The sequence below is a fragment of the Symphalangus syndactylus genome, chromosome 5 (genome assembly GCF_028878055.3).
Source record: "Symphalangus syndactylus isolate Jambi chromosome 5, NHGRI_mSymSyn1-v2.1_pri, whole genome shotgun sequence".
In the NCBI taxonomy this organism is placed as follows: domain Eukaryota; kingdom Metazoa; phylum Chordata; class Mammalia; order Primates; family Hylobatidae; genus Symphalangus; species Symphalangus syndactylus.
Window position 1 is genome coordinate 136,754,007 of NC_072427.2, and position 18,471 is coordinate 136,772,477.

Genomic DNA, 18,471 nt, shown 5'->3' on the forward strand with positions numbered 1-18,471 from the left:
CTCTACAGCAGTACCCTTGCATTTGAGCTCCAAATTACTTTACACTGTTTTGTCAAAAACCTTCATTTTTAAGAAAAAGAATCAATCTGAGCTTCACAGAAATAAATGATTTGCCACATTTCCTGATGGCAATAAAGTCAAGACTACAATACTGATCACTTATCCTCAGCTGGAGTATTCTTTCCACTGCACCATCTCTGCATGAGAAATGGGGACATAAATGACTCTATGAAGTAAATACATAACCCCTTTGCATGTCATCTCACTTAATCCTAACACTGCTCCTATTTTACAGATAAGGAAGCAACTTCTGAGAAGTTAGATTACATCCATGCTCTTTCACTACTCAATGTTCTTTAGTTATTCTAGTGACGGTTGTGTCTGGAAAAACAATGCAAACTATTGTTCAAATTAAATCCTCACGAAAACGTATTCAGAAATAAATAACATTTACGTAGCCAGGTGCTACAGATAAAGAAAGTGCCAATCAAGACAGACATGGTTTTTCTTCTCAGGGAGCACACAACCCAGCAGTGGAGATAAATGGTAAACAATTACCCATATTGGGGTGAGGGCAATAAAGAACTCGGAACGCTGACAACATGTCTAACAAGGAACCAGACTGTTCAAAGTAAGACTTGAATGTGAACTAGGGAATTATACAGCCAGAAAGTGAAGAGAATAAAAAGAATTTGATTCACAAACCTATACTGAGACACGTACACACTTGCGTTGGCATGAAAGGCCTCACTTGAACCATTAATTCCTACAGGTCCACTGGCGCATCCTTAGATGTTGGCAGGAAGTCTCCTGAACATGCTACGCTCATTCCTGCCTACATGTTTCAGTTAGGCTTTCTAGAATTCTCTCTTCATCATTTACCCAAGCCTAAAATCTGTCCCCCTTCCCACACAAAATCTTTAGTCACTGACTATACAACACATTCCAACCCTAATTTGTTTTTTGTTTTTGTTTTTTTTTTGGTGAGAGTCTTGCTCTGTCACCCAGGTTTGACTACAGTGGCACGATCACAGCTCACTGCAGCCTCAGACTCCTGGACCCAAGTGATCCTCCTGCCTCAGCCTTTCACGTAGCTAGGAATTCAGGCACGTGCCACCACATCTGGCTAATTTTTTCATTTTTTGTAGATGGGATCTTTTTTTTTTTTTTGAAAAGGAGTCTCACTCTGTCGCCCAGGCTGGAGTGCAGTGGTGCAAACTCTGCTCACTGCAAGCTCCGCCTCCTGGTTTCACGCCATTCTCCTGCCTCAGCCTCCCAAGTAGCTGGGACTACAGGTGCCTGCCACCATGCCCGGCTAATTTTTTTCCGTATTTTTAGTAGAGGCGGGGTTTCACCGTGTTAGCCAGGATGGTCTTGATCTCCTGACCTTGTGATCTGCCTGCTTCGGCCTCCAAAAGTGCTGGGATTACAGGCGTGAGCCACCATGCCCGGCCTGTAGATGGGATCTTGTTACATTGTCCTGGCTGGTCTCGAACTCCTAGGCTCAAGGGACCCTCCCACCTTGGCCTTCCAAAGTGCAGGGATGACAGGTGTGAGTAACCATACCTGCCTCCAGCTCTAATCTGAATGCACCATGTCGCAATTTACAGAAAAAAAACAGAATACAATAATCTCTTTAGCCTGCTCTTTAAAAACTAAGTATCTGAGGAGATACCATCGTGTTTCTTATCACTAAATGGGCTGCAATGGGTCTTAGTTTTTAAGATCAATATAATTACTACTTTCACAAATGCAAACTATTCATCACAAAAATAATCACAGCTTAGACCACTGCTATGCACTGCCATTACTAGAAAATTTATTCCAAAACTTTTTACCAATAGATAACTGGCATGCTTGCTTCAGCAACATATATGATAAACTTGGAACAATACAGAGAAAATGAGCATGGCCCCTGCACAAGGATGACATGCAAATTCATGAAGCATTCCATTTCTTTTCTAATTGTTTTTAATATGTACGCGCAGCTAGTTATCATCTAAAAAAAAGCTAGTTATCTTTTTTTATAACTAGCCGCACGTACATATTAAAAAACAATTTAAAATGAAAGGTTTCATATGAAGGCTTTTAGGCCCACCACAGAACAGTCATAGAAAACTGATTAAAATGTACATGCTGTAATCAAATATTTTAGTCTACCATATCCTTTTGCAAATTTCTGCAACACGCATTTGCAGACTCTTGCCATACATCTAACACCTGACTGATATAGTACTTTTGGGCATTCCAGATCGTACAGCACTTCATAATAATAGACGTTACCAGCTATTATCAATTCATTTGTGCAGTGATTCTCTCTGCCACTCATGAGGTAAGGGCTGTTTTATACCCTGCTGTATGCCCAGCATTTAGAAGAGTACCTGGCATGAGGCCGGGCACGGTGGCTCATGCCTGTAATCCTGGTACTTTGGGAGGCCAAGGCAAGCAGATTATTTGAGGTCAAGAGTTCGAGACCAGCCTTGGCCAACATGGTGAAACCCTCTCTACTAAAAATACAAAAAAAAAAAAAAAAAAAAGAGCAGGGCATGGTGGCAGGCGCCTGTAATCCCAGGTACTCAGGAGGCTGAGGCAGGAGAATTGCTTGAACCCAGGAGGCAGAGGCTGCAGTGAGCCAAGATCGCACCACTGCACTCCAGCCTGGGTGACAGAGTGAGACCCTGTATCAAAAAAAATAAAGCACCTGTCACGTAACAGGGATTCTGTATACATCTGTAGAATATACCCATCACATAGTAAACACTTAATAAACGTGTATCAAATACTCTACAATTCACATAGCAATCTTACAGGATAGGAACCATTATTGTCCCCCTTTCATAGACAAGAGACCTGAAGTAGTAAGATGTTAAATAAATACTACTGTTGGGCCAGGTGCCTGTGGTCCCAGCTACTCGGGAGGCAAAAGCTGCAGTGAGCTGAGATCGCGCCACTGCACTCTAGCCTGGGTGACAGAGCAAGACTCTGTCTCAAAATAAATAAATAAATGCATACATACATACTACTGTTGGTATTTTCAATTTAATGCTAGTAATTAATGGAGTATTCACCACACCCAAGATATTAGGTACTTACAAAGATCCTGAAAAAGCAAAAATGTCCCTGCCCTCCAATATACCATTCCACAACAGAAAAGATGCACACATTCAAGCAACGTGGATGGATTCCTCAAAACAGTTCACGGCGCTCTTTAACAGAAATTATTTCACTTGAACCACAAAACAATACTTCAGAGTAATACCTGTTTTGTAGTTGAGGAACTAAAGTTCAAAGATACTACTCAAAAATCGAAATATAGGTAGTAATATTAAGATTTAGGCCAGGTGTGGTGGTTCATGCTCAGGCTGGTCTCCTGACCTCATGTGATCTGCCCTCCTCAGCCTCCCAAAGTGCTGGGGTCACAGGTGTGGGCCACATGCCTGGCCAAGAGTACTTTCATACATTAACTGATTCAATAGCTAGTACTAATTTGTAAACTAACTCCACAGGCATTTTAAATATTAAAATTCCATTTAAAAGCTCATTTACTACTTGAACTTGAGACTGTCTTCTATTTTCTTGGCATTAACTTTTTTAGCATAAATACACGTTCAGTAACAAGTGCTGACATTTGATCACTTTTTGGATGACTCATTCATTCAACTATATTTTAAACTATTTTTACATGATACTGTGTTGGAAGAATGAAAATAAAATTATGTTTAAAACTTTTTTATTTTTATTTTTATTTTTTAAAGTTACCATAGCCTCTGAAATTAACCTAGGAGCATAACTTTTTTAAAAAGTACTTCAGCTTCACTGAAGAGAAAAAAAGTTCAAAGTAAAAAAAAGCTAGTTTTTAGTGGTTTCACACAGCTAATTACTTCTCCCTACTATCTTTATAACCAAAATACTTCTCCCTACTATCTTTATAACCAAAGTAAAAATAAAATTACATATAAATTTCAAGATTTTCTAAATTTACTAAAATACACACGGTATAAACTTACACTGGTTTTGAACAACTTTCTTCTGGGGGGAAAAAAATCAACTTTTTGTACCAAGTGGTATTTAATCATTTCATAAATCAGTCACTGTTTACCACAAAACCTTCCAATACCATAAATGACATCTCAGGTCATAACCTCTTAATATCTATGTCTTTATATCTAATTATCTTTTTTTGAGATGGAGTCTTGCTCTGTTGCCCAGGCTGGAGTGCAGTGGTGCAATCTCAGCTCACTGTAACCTCCGCCTCCCAGGTTCAAGCCATTCTCCTGCCCCAGCCTCCTGAGTAGCTGGGATTACATGGCTGCACCACCATGCCTGGCTCATTTTTTCGTATTTTTAGTAGAGATGGGGTTTCACCATGTTGTCCAGGCTGGTCCTGGAATTCCTTGACCTCAAATGATCTGCCCGACTCAGCCTCCCAAAGTGCTGGGATTACAGGGGTGAGCCACCATGCCCGGCCTAATTATCTTTTTAAAAGTAGCACTTAAGATATTTAATATGGCCTGCGGTGGTGGCTCACTCCTGTAATCCCGGCACTTTGGAAGACTGAGGTGGGAGGATCATCTGAGGTCAGGAGTTCGAGACCAGCCTGGCCAACATGGTGAAATCCCATCTCTACTAAAACAAAAAATTAGCCAGGGGTGGTGGCACTCACCTGTAATCCCAGTTACTTAGGAGGCTGAGGCAGGAGAATCGCTTGAACCCACGAGGCAGAGGTTGCAGTGAGCCGAGATCGCACCACTGCGCTCCAGCCTGGGCGACAGAGTGAGACTCGTCTCAAAAAAAAAAAGAAAAAGATATTTAACAAAGATGTTCAACAAAATCTGATAAACTAAATCTGATATGCTCTAGAATTTGTTGAACATCTTTGTACAACGTAATCAAAACGATGGGAAAGGTAAATGGGCATTATGATAATAGAATCCTTGTAATAGGAATGCCTAAAAATGTTATAGAGCACTTTAAAACTAAGATTATCCTTCCATTAGTTACAAAAATGAAGTTTTCTTACCATGAAATCAATCTATAAAATCCACAGATTGATGTAATCTCCAGTAATTTATAAGAATTACGGATCCTTTCCAAACTCAAAATAACTGGGAGAAAAATCTCAAAGGCAACAAGGAGATGTTTCAGAATTAAGATTATTAAGACCCCAAGCCAGTTTCACTAGTAAGACTTCTTCATACAAGTGACAAATCTATTACCCTGAAATGGTGACATTAAAAACAGTATTTTGTAGTCTCTAAAATTAAGCATTAAGAAAACCAAATTTGCTTGGTTATCCAGTTTTAACTTTAGTTGGATTTGTGACACCCGTATTTTACTTCTTATTCTGAAATAAGATGTAAAAATTATATACTCAAGTAAATATCTCATAAATGTAAAAGCCACAACTCCACTTCCTAAATGTACTTAACCAATAATTCATTTGTCTCCTGAAGTGATGTAGTAAATAGACACTAACTAAAAACAAAACTCTGACACATATCACTTGGTTTTTTTGAGACGGAGTCTCGCTCTGTCGCCCAGGCTGGAGTGCAGTGGCACCATCTCAGCTCACTGCAACCTCTGCTTCCCGGGTTCAAGCGATTCTCCTGCCTCAGCCTCCCGAGTAGCTGGGAACACAGGCACGCGCCACCACTCCCGCATAATTTTTGTATCTTTAATGTAGATAAGGTTTCACTATGTTGGCCAAGGTGATCTCAAACTCCCAACTCAGGTGATCCGCCCACCTCGGCCTCCCAAAGTGCTGGGGTTACAGGCGTGAGCCACCGGGCCCGGCTTCACTTATTTAAGGTGAATTATTCTAACTCTTTAAGTGAAATAACAGGGGACTTGAGAACCTTTGCTCACATCCAGCCCACCATTTCCATGCTGTATTTACTGTCCTGAGTAAGATACTCAACTTGCTTCTTCATCTGTTAAACGGAAGTCAAAATAATACCTATCTTGCACCACAGCTGTGGGAATGAAATGGAAGACATCTAATTTGTACAGTGGTAGGCAAGCATAATACGTATACACTGAGTAAATGAAAAACACTGATTTTATAAACTAATGTCAACTTTCAGATATGTAATGGTATTAGAGGAGAATAAAATGGTAAAAACAGCACATGCTTCATTGTGCAGTTTACATCAATTTTTGATTTTCTTGAAGACATTCTCTTTCCTAGCCATGCCTACACAGTTCAACACATTTTTTCTGAGGTCTGTACAGTCTACTTTACCCGAAGATATTTTCTTAACTAGACGTTAATGTCAAACAGAATCTAATGCCAGATTTTCAAAATATCCAGGACGCCGTATTACCTGTAGCATTAAATACTAAGGTGTTCGTTTTTAATCAATTAATCAGAATTCCTAGAACTTTAGAATATTCAACTCTTAAATGAAAATCACTATCGACCACTAAAATTTCCATTGCTATACTTTTCTGGGGAACATGTTTAAAAAAAAATCTACTGATTGTCAAAACATAGGCAGATGGTCAAAATAAACGCTAATAAACTTTAGAAGTGGCATAATATGCATGTGATTCTCGTTTTTTTAAAAGTACATTAAAAACCAACTAACTCAAACAGATCAAAAATAATGATAGGACAACTGAAACATACACTATCACACTTTTTAAATGTTCTGAAAAAATGCGCATTTTTGTCACTCTCCAGTTACTTCTAACAAGCTTTAGTAACAAAAAATAATACTCATTCCTTCCAAGACCTCTCCAATGCACGACTTTAAATATTATCATTTAAAATCATGACTCTCACGTTGAAGCATTACTATAAAGCCACAAACTACGTTGTACCTTCAAGACTATTTTGTTACGATTCCAACTCTCTGATTCCGCAAAGTTATCTTAAAAGGCCATCAATTCACTATTCTTTTCCACAACAATTTATGCGTGTTTAAAACTTTTTCCCAGATATGCTCCCAAAACAAATAGAAAAGATTGTTAAAATCACGTTGGAGACCACATGACTGACTACAAATGAGGGATTTGGGAGGCAATGATTTAATATAAAAGAACAGTCCTTTTTTTGTTTAAGTAGAGAAAAGTGATAGCTGGGGTCTCCCCCCTGGACAAGGAAGTTCTCTTAAATCCAGGCGAGACCAGCCATATTGGAAACACTTGTCAATTACAGTTCTGACAAGTGTTCCCGAACACGGTTGGAAGAAGCTAACCTTGAGTACCGACGTGTGTACATCAAGGCCCTCTTCTGCTCCGCCAGAGGATCTGGGCCCGTTTGGGGACTGTTTCCGAGTTAGAGCCGTCCTGAGGTCCGTGAGGAGCGAAGCGCCGAGGGGAAAGAGGGCGGGGAAAGGAGAGTTGGGGGGGAACGGTTTGAGAGTTGGAAGCCGCGATGCGCTGCGAGAGGGGCGCGGCGGCGACGGCGAGAGATTTCCGAGTTGAGTCTGGGGGAGGGGCCGAGGATTCGGGGAGCAAGGGGATCGCGGCAAAAAGTCGCCTTGGTCCCCCTCTGAGGGGCCCGGGAGTTCAAGAGGAGGAAGGGAAGGGGAAACGCTTCAGAGCACTGACCTGTCCTCCGAGTCCATGCGGCTCAGGGGTTCCCCATCCGACGACATCTCCAAGCTGCCTCGCCGGCCCCCGGAGGTCGCGCTGCTTCCGCCTCCCCCAGTCCCGTAGCCCTCGTCGCCGCCGCTGGAGACGACGCTGCTGCTACTGCTGCCGCCCCCGCCGCCGCCCTGGCTGCCCCGCGGTCCCTTGGGCTCCTCCAGGCCCTCCTTGCCGTCCCCATCCCCGCTGCTGCTGCTGGCGGCGCCGGGGCTCAGCGAGCGGGTCTCGTCGCTGCTGCTCCCGCCGCTGCTGCCGACCAGGCTCTCGGCGCTACTCTCCTCCTCACCCCCGCCGCTGCTGCTGCTCTCATCTTCCTCCTCCTCGTCGTCCTCCTCCTCGTCTTCGTCCTCCCCGGCCTGGCTGGCGCTCTCGGGGCTCGGCTCCGACATCGTCTCTGCCTCGCCGCCCCCCACTCCGCCGCCGCCTCCGCCGCCCCCACCGCTGCCGCCGTTCAGCAGCAGCGCCGCCACCGCCTCGGCCTCCGCCTCCTCTTCCTCCTCCTCCTCTTCCTCCTCCTCCTCGGGGGGCTCAGCCCGGCCCCGCGCCGCCGAACCCGGGCTGCCGGGGGGCAGAGGGCTCAGGCGGGAGAGCTCCTCCAGGTCGGCCATGTCGGTGATAGCGGCGGCCATGGCGGCGCCTGCTCCTCCTCCTCCTCCTCCCCGCCGCCGCCGCCGCCTCCCTCTCTCGACTCTCGCTCCCTCGCCCCCCTCCCAAACGCCCAAAACTCCGCCGACGCCGCTGCAGAGCAGGAGGAGGGCCCGCGAGCTGCGTCAGCCTGCACACGCGCTACGGAGCCCGCGCGGGGACAGGCGCGCGACTACGCGCACTCACACGGAGACGGCTGCGCGCCTGCGCGGCGGCACGAGGCTGCACCTCCCCCGGCTGCGGGTTCTGCGCCCGCGCCCCCGCCCGGCGCCCGCCCCGCTGCCCCGCGCCCTCCCCCGCCCCGGCCCCGGCAAGTGCTCAGCGTTTCCTCGGGACCTTCCCACGCCCTCCCGGGCTTCGAAGCCCAGGGACACGCGGACTGAAAACTCCAACGCTGGCCGGGGATTTTAGCAGCCTTCCGAGTTGTCACGATAAACTCATTCATTCCGGGGGTGTTCGGGGAGTGTCCCCTCTGTACAGGCGCTGAGCCAGGAATAGAACGAGCCTACAGTCTACGAAGAGAGCCGTTTAAAATGGACAAAAATTAAAACACTACGGTGTAAGGTACTAAATTTTTATGCGCAACATAGGGCGACAGGTTTTAATACACCCTATGTTTGAATACCCCTGGGGATGTTGACATCCTGAACCCAGAGCAAACATCTTGGTTCAAGGTCCTCAAACTTTTTAGTTCATGAGCCTTCTAAAACAATTTTGTAAAGCTGTGTATGTTCTTATACAGTTTAGAATGACAGCTACATTTCTTCCGGCTTATACATATTTCATCTGTCGCATTTTTTAAATACTGTATAGCCAATGGATTCTAAATACCATAGGGATTTAATACCCACTAATATCCATTTTTAAAAAATACATTTTGGAAAATACAATTTCCAAATACTGTCTTCTGGAACTCATATTGAAGTTCCATATCTCCTCTAGAATTTTATCCTAATAATATATTTTATATTTGAACTATTTTGATCGTCTTACCACAGTTCCTTGTAATAAAAATGTGAACATAAATTGAAGTATCTGGGTTGTTTTTTATATTTTCTGTGATCATAAAGCTCTTACTTCAACCGATAAAAACAAATCTATTTCAAATGTTTTTAAGTACTAAACACAAAAGCAAAATTTTATTGGCAATGCATCTTGCAGAAATGAACTTGGGTGGACTTTTTTCTAATATACATTATGACCTTCAGTGGATGGATTTTTTTGAGAAATAGTTCAGCATCAGTTCTATTCCAAGTTTTCAATTCCATGGATGTAAGTGTTGAGAAAACTTGTTCGCATAAAAAAGCAGATGAGAATGAATGGAGTTTTGTTATAGCAATGCCACACAATTCTTTGAATGCTTTTCGAATTATATGCCCAAAAATCGCATAAAGATCTAACAAAGAAAAAATACTTTTAATGATCTGTCAGCTGACAACTCTGATTAGGTTCTCTTTCAACTTGTTGAAAGCAAGCAACTGAAAACCACCTGTCTTATGAAAGGATGTGTTACCCATTCTTATTCACCAGTCAATTGTGCCTTTCTTTGGTGTCCTGGAGGTTTTTGCATACCCGGGTATTGCACCTTACTAAGATTTAGCATGAGGAAGAATTATGCCTTTCTTTTGTAAAGTAGGGAAGAGGTCACTGGAAGAAAGGAGACTGGAAAAGAGCCCACATTACACCCTGACCCAAGGACACATTTTCAGGCCAATTTTAGGGATGCTTCTACTCAAGGAAAATGAGGATAGAACTGACTGCCTGAAAACAGAGCCTCCATGCTCATTTCCCATTTGGGAAAGTCTTCATATACCATGAGTACCTAGTATTACATCCTCTGCCTTAGGCCTTTGGACAGCTGTTACATAAAATGTTGCCTCTAAGGGAATGCAAAAATAATAAATAACATGGGACATCATTTACAGATACCTTCAGAGGCACATACAATGTACGGTATTAACTTCCAACATTTTAAACCTCAAAGGCAAACTTAGATAAGGAATGTATTAAAGTGAAATACCTGTAAACTGTAAATTAAAAACTCAGAAGTCCGGCAGGATGGCTTATACCTGTAATCCCAGCACTTTGGGAGGCCAAAGTAGGAGGCTCACTTGAGCCCAGGAGTTTGAGACCAGCCTAGGTAAAATAGCAAGACCCTGTCTCTACAGCACACCTGTAGTCCCAGCTACTCAGGAGGCTGAAGTGGGAGGTTCACTTGAGCCCTGGAGGTTGAGGCTGCAGTGAGCCATGATCATGCCACTGCACTCCATACATTTCCTCACCCACCATAAGGGTCATGGCCAACACTGCTACAACAAAAGACAGGTTAACAAGAGAAAAGTGTAACAAATTAATTTAATGGAAGTCTTATGTGACACAGGAGCCTTCAGAAATAAAGACCCAGAGAAAGCTGTCCATTTGTATGCTTAGATTCAACAAAGAGTGGACATCCATGTAGAAATGTGATTGTACAAAAAGAGAATGAACTAATAGTAATAGACTGAGTGTAGAAACCCAGCAAGGCCTGTCTGTTCAGATTCTTCTTGACCTCTCTGTGTAGCATTCCTTCCACCCAGGTATAGAGCAGACTTCTCTGGAATGACAGTCTTCAAACGAGAAGGGAGAGAGTGACCCTTCTTGGTTTCATGGCTTACTTTGTGGGGAAAGGAGTTCTGGTTTATATAACTAGCTTAGGGTGAGTAAGAAGGACAGGAGACAGCCGAACAGAAGTTCAGTGAGAGACTTTGCTTCTCAGGCTTTCCAATCTCCTTTAGTTCAAAGTACTCAGCATGGGGGCCAGGTGCAGTGCCTCACTCCTGTAATCCCAGCACTTTGGGAAACTGAAGCAGGGGGATCACTTGAGCCCAGGATTTCGAGACCAGCCTGGGCAATGTGATGAAACCCCATCCCTACAAAACTTTTTTGTTGTTGTTGTTAACTAGCCAGGTTTGGTGGTGTGCACCTGTAGTCCAACTACTTGGGAGACTGAGGTGGGAAGACAGCTTGAGCCAGGAGATTGAGGCTGCAGTGAACCGTGAGTGATCAAGAGCCATTGCACCCCAGTTTGGGCAATAGAGTAAGACCTTATCTCAAAAAAAGAAAAAGAAAGAAAGAAAGAAAATAAAACAAAACACAAAGTGTTACCAGAAAGGGGCCCCAATCTCGACCCCAGGAAAGGGTTCTTGGACCTCACACAACAAAGAATTTGGGGTAAGTCCATACAGTAAAGTGAAAGCAAGTTTATTAAGAAAGTAAAGGAATAAAAGAATGGCTACTCCACAGAGCAGCCCTGAGGGCATCTAGCTGGCCACTTTTATGGTCATCTCCTGATTATATGCTAAACAAGGGGTAGATTATTCATGAGTTTTCCAGGAAAAGGGTGCGCAGTTCCTGAAAATGAGGGTTTCTCCATTTTTTAGATCATAGGGTAACTTCCCAACATTGCCATGGCATTTGTAAACTGTCATGGCACTGGTGGGAGTTGTCTCTTAGCATGCTAATGTATTATAATTAGTGTGTAATGAGTAGTGAGGATGACCAGAGGTCACTTTCATCGCATCTTGTTTTTTGTGGGTTTTGGTCAACTTCTTTACCACATCCTTTTACCAGCAAGGTCTTTGTGACCTGTATCTTGTGCTGACCTGCTATCTCATCCTTAGAATGCTTAACCTCCTGGGAATGCAGCCCAGTAGGTTTCAGCCTTATTTTACCCAGCCTGTATTCAAGATGGGAGTCGCTGTGGTTCGAACACCTCTGGCAAAGTACTCAGCATGCCAAAGCACCATACTTTGGGGTATCATTTTCTGAGCCCCAACAAATGTATGTGCCAGACACTGTGTTAAGCCCTGGAGATTACGGTTCACGTTTGACCGAGTTCATCAAGGAAAGCTTCATGAAAAATGTAGGATTTCAACAAAGTGTATGGTAAGATATATAACTATATCTGGTTTCATTAATTTGAGCTGGATTTTGAAGAGCGAACAGAATTCTGTGTTGAGGAACTCAAACTGAGAAGCAATACGTGGAAAAGCATCAACATTTATTCATGACAAGGTTAATTAACCATAAGAAATCATGGCAAGAAAGCTAAAAATAATTAAATATTAGATTGAAGAAGGACATGAATAAAAAGTTGATGTTGGGGACCACGCACAGTGGCTCATGCCTGTAATCCCAGCACCGTGGAGGGCTGAGACAGACAAATCACTTGAGGTTACGAGTTCAAGGCCAGCCTGGCCAACAAGGCGAAACCCTATCTCTATAAAAAATAAAAAAATTAGCCAGGCACAGGAGAATCGCTTGACCTTGGAAGGTGGAGGTTGCAGTGAGCGGAAATTGCACCACTGCACTCCAGTCTGGGTGACAGAGTGAGACCTTGTCTCAAAAAAAAAAAAAAAAAAAGTTTTGACAGGTATGTACTGATATTTTAATAAAGGTGTAATATGATTAGATTATATTGTACATCTGTAGAATCTAATGTATAGGAGATAGGTTGAAAAGTGTGAAAGGTTCCAGTGAAGGATTTATTAAGGGAAAAAAAAAAGTGTCAAAAGTGAATGGAGATTAGACACATGGAAATGGCAAGTATCAAAGCCACAAACGAATATTTTAGCTGTGGTATTTATACTCGAAGACTAAAATGAACTGTCTCGGAATTGGCATTTTGGAGAAAATTGTGTTTCCCATCACTGGAGAGTTTCCCTGTCTTCCTCTTGGTTTAGTTGCAGACATCACTGCTCTGCATGCATCTCCTTAGAACAAGGCCATGCTTCTCCATAACCACAGTGACAGGATGTCATTATTTCACTCTCAAAATTTAAATAACTGAAGTGTTGAACTAGAGGCAGAACCTCTGTGTGACAGTTTCTTTTGGCAGCATCAGGTGACAGGTTTGATGATCCTGAGAACCAAAATCGTTCCCCAGATCAGTACCCATTCATAAACTGTGCATTCCCGGTTTGTAGCTACATAGGTACTAAAAGTAGCTTTCATAAACTTTTATAACAACTTGACAGAGTAGTTTTATGTCTGCATAAAATTACTAATCTAAGGGCTGTGCACAGTGGCTTACGCCTGTAATCCCAGCACTTTGGGAGGCTGAGGCGAGTGGATCACCTGAGGTCAGGAGTTCAAGACCAGCCTGACCAACATGGAGAAACCCCATTTCTACTATAAATACAAAATTAGCCAGGCATGGTGGCACATGCCTGTAACCCCAGCTACTCAGGAGGCTGAGGCAGGAGAATTGCTTGAACTCGGGAGGTGGAGGTTGTGTTGAGCGAAGAGCACACCATTGCACTCCAGCCTGGGCAACAAGAGCGAAACGCCATCTCAAAAAAAAAAAAAAAATTACTAATCTAACAATAAAAAAACTAGAGTTGGCTGGGCGTGGTGGCTCATGCCTATAATCCCGGCACTTTGGGAGGGCAACATGGGTGGATCACAAGGTCCGGAGATCGAGACCATCTTGGCCAACATGGTAAAACCTCGTCCCTACTAAAATACAAAAAATTAGTGGGGCATAGTGGTATGTGCCTGTAGTCCCAGCTACTAGGGAGGCTGAGGCAGAGGAATCACTTGAACCCAGGAGGCAGAGGTTGCAGTGAGCTGAGATCGCGCCACTGCACTCCAGCGTAAGCGACAGAGCGAGACTCCATCTCAAATAAACAAACAAATAAAAATGTAAAAACTAGAGTTTATACTTTTTTTTTTTTTTTGAGACGGAGTTTCACTCTTTCACCCAGGCTAGAGCAAAGTGGCGTGATCTCAGTTCACTGCAACCTCCGCCCGCCACCGTCCCACCCCTTCCCACCCACGGTTCAAGCGATTCTCCTGCCTCAGCCTCCCGAGTAGCTGGGATTACAGGCACCTGCCATCACGCCCAGCTAATTTATGCATTTTTAGTAGAAACGGGGTTTCATTACGTGGGCCAGGCTGGTCTCAAACTCCTGACCTAACGTGATCCACCTGCCTCAGTCTGCCAAACTGCTAGGATTACAGGCATGAGCCACCGTGCCTGGCCTTAGAGTTTATACTTTCTATGTCATCAGCTATTTTATTTTATTACACTGGGAATTCATTTTTATTGTATTTTACAAAAGTACCAGTCCACTAGAATTTTTTGTTTTTTTGAAGATGGGGTCTCACTCTGTTACCCAGGCTGGCATGCAGTGGTGAGATCCTGGCTCACTGCAACCTCTGCCTCCTGGGTTCAAGCCATTGTCCTGCCTCATCCTCCCAAGTAGCTGGGATTACAGGCATGTGCCACCACACCTGGCTCATTTTTTTGTATTTTTAGTAGAGACAAAGTTTTACCATGTTGGCCAAGATGGTCTTGAACTCCTGAACTCAAATGATCCACCCGCCTCGGCCGCCCAAAGTGCCAAGATTACAGGCGTGAGCCACTGTGCCAGCCCAGAATTTTTTTTTTTTAACACTGGTCTTTCACAAATTGAGAATCACTGTTCTACAGTTCTTTTTTTCCAGCTTGGTGAGTGTGTGATGCTTTAGGTAATTGTAAGTTGCCCAATAACACACTATTGCATAAGGGTTATTTGATTAGGAGTCATATTCAAACTCATCAACCACAGCACTGATGGGGTCAAATTAGCAACAATAATTTGAATTTCATTGGTTCGTCTACCTACCAAGCCTACTAAGGTAGTCAGGACACCTCCAGCCTTCTGGGAGTCCCAGAAGGGCAAGGGTCTCTGACTAACTCAAATCCTCCTCTCCCAGGACCCTTTCCCTCTGCTCTGGTATTCTAGGTACTGCAGACACCTACCAGGATTTGGTGTGTGTGTTTACTTTGCCTTCTAGGTTTTCTTGAGACAGAGTCTTGCTCTATTGCCCAGGCTGGAGTGCAGTGACGCGATCATGGCTCACTGTAGACTCAACCTTCTAGATTCAAGCCATCCTCCCACATCAGCCCCTTGAGTAGCTGGTATTACAGGCGCATGCCATCATGCCAGGCTAATTTTTGCATTTTTTGTAGAGATGGGATTTTGCCATGTTGCCCAGGCTGGTTTCTAACTCCCAAGTTCAGGCGATCCGCCCACCTTGGCCTAACAAAGTGCTGGGATTACAAACATGAGCCACCACGCCCGGCCAAAATTTGGGATACAAACAAAACAGCCAAAGTCATAGTACAGTCAGAAGAAATGGAGATCATTGTGTTAGGCGAACCCCGAAGCAGACTGCTTGTGCCCAATATCATATGGTTTTCAGTGAAACAGCCCTTTATGTTTTTACGCAGAGCTCTGTTTCTTTTAGGGATCCAGACATGCTTTCATGGGCCTAGATTGGCGACAGATTTGAGTAACAGCTACCCCACGCTGCATTTATTACTCTCCATCCAATGACTAAGTCTTTCTTGTAGGGCTTCTCTAATTCTCTCTTCCACTAAAATAAGCTCTGTTCCAGGAAGCAGCTTCAGCCCCCATGGCAGCAGGTTTCTTGTAGTCCTGCCTTGCCAGTTTGCCAGACATGCCCAGACATGCTTGAGCCCAGCAACAGACCCAGCTTAGACTGGAGCTGAGATTCCTACTATACTGCAAATGAGATACTTCTGAAAAATTCTCTAAAATTGGCATCTGGGTTACATTTTGCACTTTTATTTTAGGCTCCTTTATTTAGGTTCTGTGTGTTGATATTGCCATGGTGAGCAAGATCAATAGCAGCATAATGACCTCATTCTCTGAGTGACTTGGACTTTAAAGAAAGTATGCATAAAAAGAGATAACATCTTACAGGATGATGGAAATGACAGGATCTTAAAGCTGGAAAGAACTAGAAATCTGATGCAAGTTTTCCCCTTCTGTAGATTGTAATCCAACCAAAACATGACCAAATAATGATTATAGTTTTTGACTTAGTCTATCAGTATAGCCATTTTGAAACTTAACTGCTTTGGGTGACACCTGTCCACCATAAGGAGGTCATATGTAGGTGTGGTATTAGTAGTTCTCACTTTGAATTTAGTGAAATGCCTTTTCTGTAAACTTCAGATAAAAAGATAGGCAAAATGTGAAAGGTGAATAGCATAGCTGCCACATTTTTTGTCTTTTTGTGTATTTTATATCTGACTTGCCAAAAAACTTCATTTGATGTTCAAAACTCTCTCGATTATTAAAAAAATTGAAATTGACAAATTGTTTATTGTAACATACAAGTCACAATACCAGTTAGTACTTTATCCATCAAATCCCTGGGAAGGTAGGGAAGAAAAACCTAAACTTCATATTTAATAAGTGAAATATAAAATAAAAAGTCTATCAGCAGTCTGGATAAATCAACTTGGCCTTCAGCCAAAATAAAGCAACCAGCCCTCCTTTCTTAAGTATGTATGGCAGCTATTTTCCTTGCTAGCTTTAGTCATACCCTTATTTTTCCTCCTTTTTCACTTTCTCCCTTATTTCTTTACTTGCCTGTATATCTATTTTGTCATGTACATCTTGGTAAACTACCTTAAATAATCCTTAAATAATTTTTTTTTTTTAGACAGGGTCTGGCTCTATTGCCTGGACTGGAGTGCAGTGGCTCACTGCAACCTCAACCTCTGGGGCTCAAGCTATCCTTCCGCCCCAGCCTTCTGAGTAGCTGTAACTACAGGAATGTGCCACCACACCCGGCTGAAAATCTCCTTAAGCTGATAAGCAACTTCGGCAAAGTCTCAGGACACAAAATCAGTGTGCAAAAATCACAAGCATTCTTATACACCAATAACAGACAAACGGAGAGCCAAATCATGAGTGAACTCCCATTCACAATTGCTTCAAAGAGAATAAAATACCTAGGAATCCAACTTACAAGGGATGTGAAGGACCTCTTCAAGGAGAACTACAAACCACTCCTCAATGAAATAAAAGAGGATACAAACAAATGGAAGGACATTCCATGCTCATGGGTGGGAAGAATCAATATCGTGAAAATGGCCATACTGCCCAAGGTAATTTATAGATTCAATGCCATCCCCATCAAGCTACCAACGACTTTCTTCACAGAATTGGAAAAAACTACTTTAAAGTTCATATGGAACCAAAAAAGAGCCCGCATCGCCAAGTCAATCCTAAGCCAAAGGAACAAAGCCTGAGGCATCACGCTACCTGACTTCAAACTATACTACAAGGCTACAGTAACCAAAACAGCATGGTACTGGTACCAAAACAGAGATATAGACCAATGGAACAGAACAGAACCCTCAGAAATAATGCCACATATCTACAACTATCTGATCTTTGACAAACCTGACAAGAACAAGAAATGGGGAAAGGATTCCCTATTTAATAAATGGTGCTGGGAAAACTGGCTAGCCATATGTAGAAAGCTGAAACTGGATCCCTTCCTTACACCTTATACAAAAATTAATTCAAGATGGATTAAAGACTTACATGTTAGACCTAAAACCATAAAAACCTGAGAAGAAAACCTAGGCAATACCATTCAGGACACAGGCATGGGCAAGGACTTCATGTCTAAAACACCAAAAGCAATGGCAACAAAAGCCAAAATTGATAAATGGGATCTAATTAAACTAAAGAGCTTCTGCACAGCAAAAGAAACTACCATCAGAGTGAACAGGCAACCTACAAAATGGGAGAAAATTTTTGCAATCTACTCATCCGACAAAGGGCTAATATCCAGAATCTACAATGAACTCAAACAAATTTACAGGAAAAAACCAACCCCATCAACAAGTGCGCGAAGGATATGAACAGACACTTCTCAAAAGAAGACATTTATGCAGCCAAAAGACACATGAAAAAATGCTCATCATCACTGGCCATCAGAGAAATGCAAATCAAAACCACAATGAGATACCATCTCACACCAGTTAGAAGGGTGATCATTAAAAAGGCAGGAAACAACAGGCACTGGAGAGAATGTGGAGAAATAGGAACACTTTTACACTGTTGGTGGGACTGTAAACTAGTTCAACCATTGTGGAAGTCAGTGTGGCGATTCCTCAAGGGATCTAGAACTAGAAATACCATTTGACCCAGCCATCCCATTACTGGTATATACCCAAAGGATTATAAATCATGCTGCTATAAAGACACATGCACACGTATGTTTATTGCAGCACTATTCACAAGAGCAAAGACTTGGAACCAACCCAAATGTCCAACAGTGATAGACTGGATTAAGAAAATGTGGCACATATACACCATGGAATACTATGCAGCCATAAAAAAGGATGAGTTCATGTCCTTTGTAGGGACATGGATGAAGCTG

At 43.0% G+C, this 18,471-nt stretch overlaps 1 protein-coding gene and 1 non-coding gene across 8 annotated transcripts in view; one reads left to right on the forward strand and one right to left on the reverse strand.

The window, feature by feature from the left end:
• AEBP2 (AE binding protein 2) overlaps window positions 1-8,433 on the reverse strand; it is a 104,075-nt gene extending 95,642 nt beyond the window's left edge. For 2 of the 7 annotated variants that reach the window (XM_055280447.2, XM_055280454.2), the window contains exon 1: window positions 7,555-8,425. In XM_055280447.2, coding sequence (XP_055136422.1) covers window positions 7,555-8,222 — 668 coding nt within the window. In that variant the 5' untranslated portion in view covers window positions 8,223-8,425. The other 5 variants (XM_055280455.2, XM_055280451.2, XM_055280453.2 and 2 more) reach the window with 4 other exon arrangements.
• On the forward strand, window positions 1,854-1,960 carry LOC129483583 (U6 spliceosomal RNA). Its single transcript, XR_008658106.1, has one exon. It is a non-coding gene; the product is annotated as a U6 spliceosomal RNA (small nuclear RNA).
• Window positions 8,434-18,471: the final 10,038 nt, after the last annotated feature.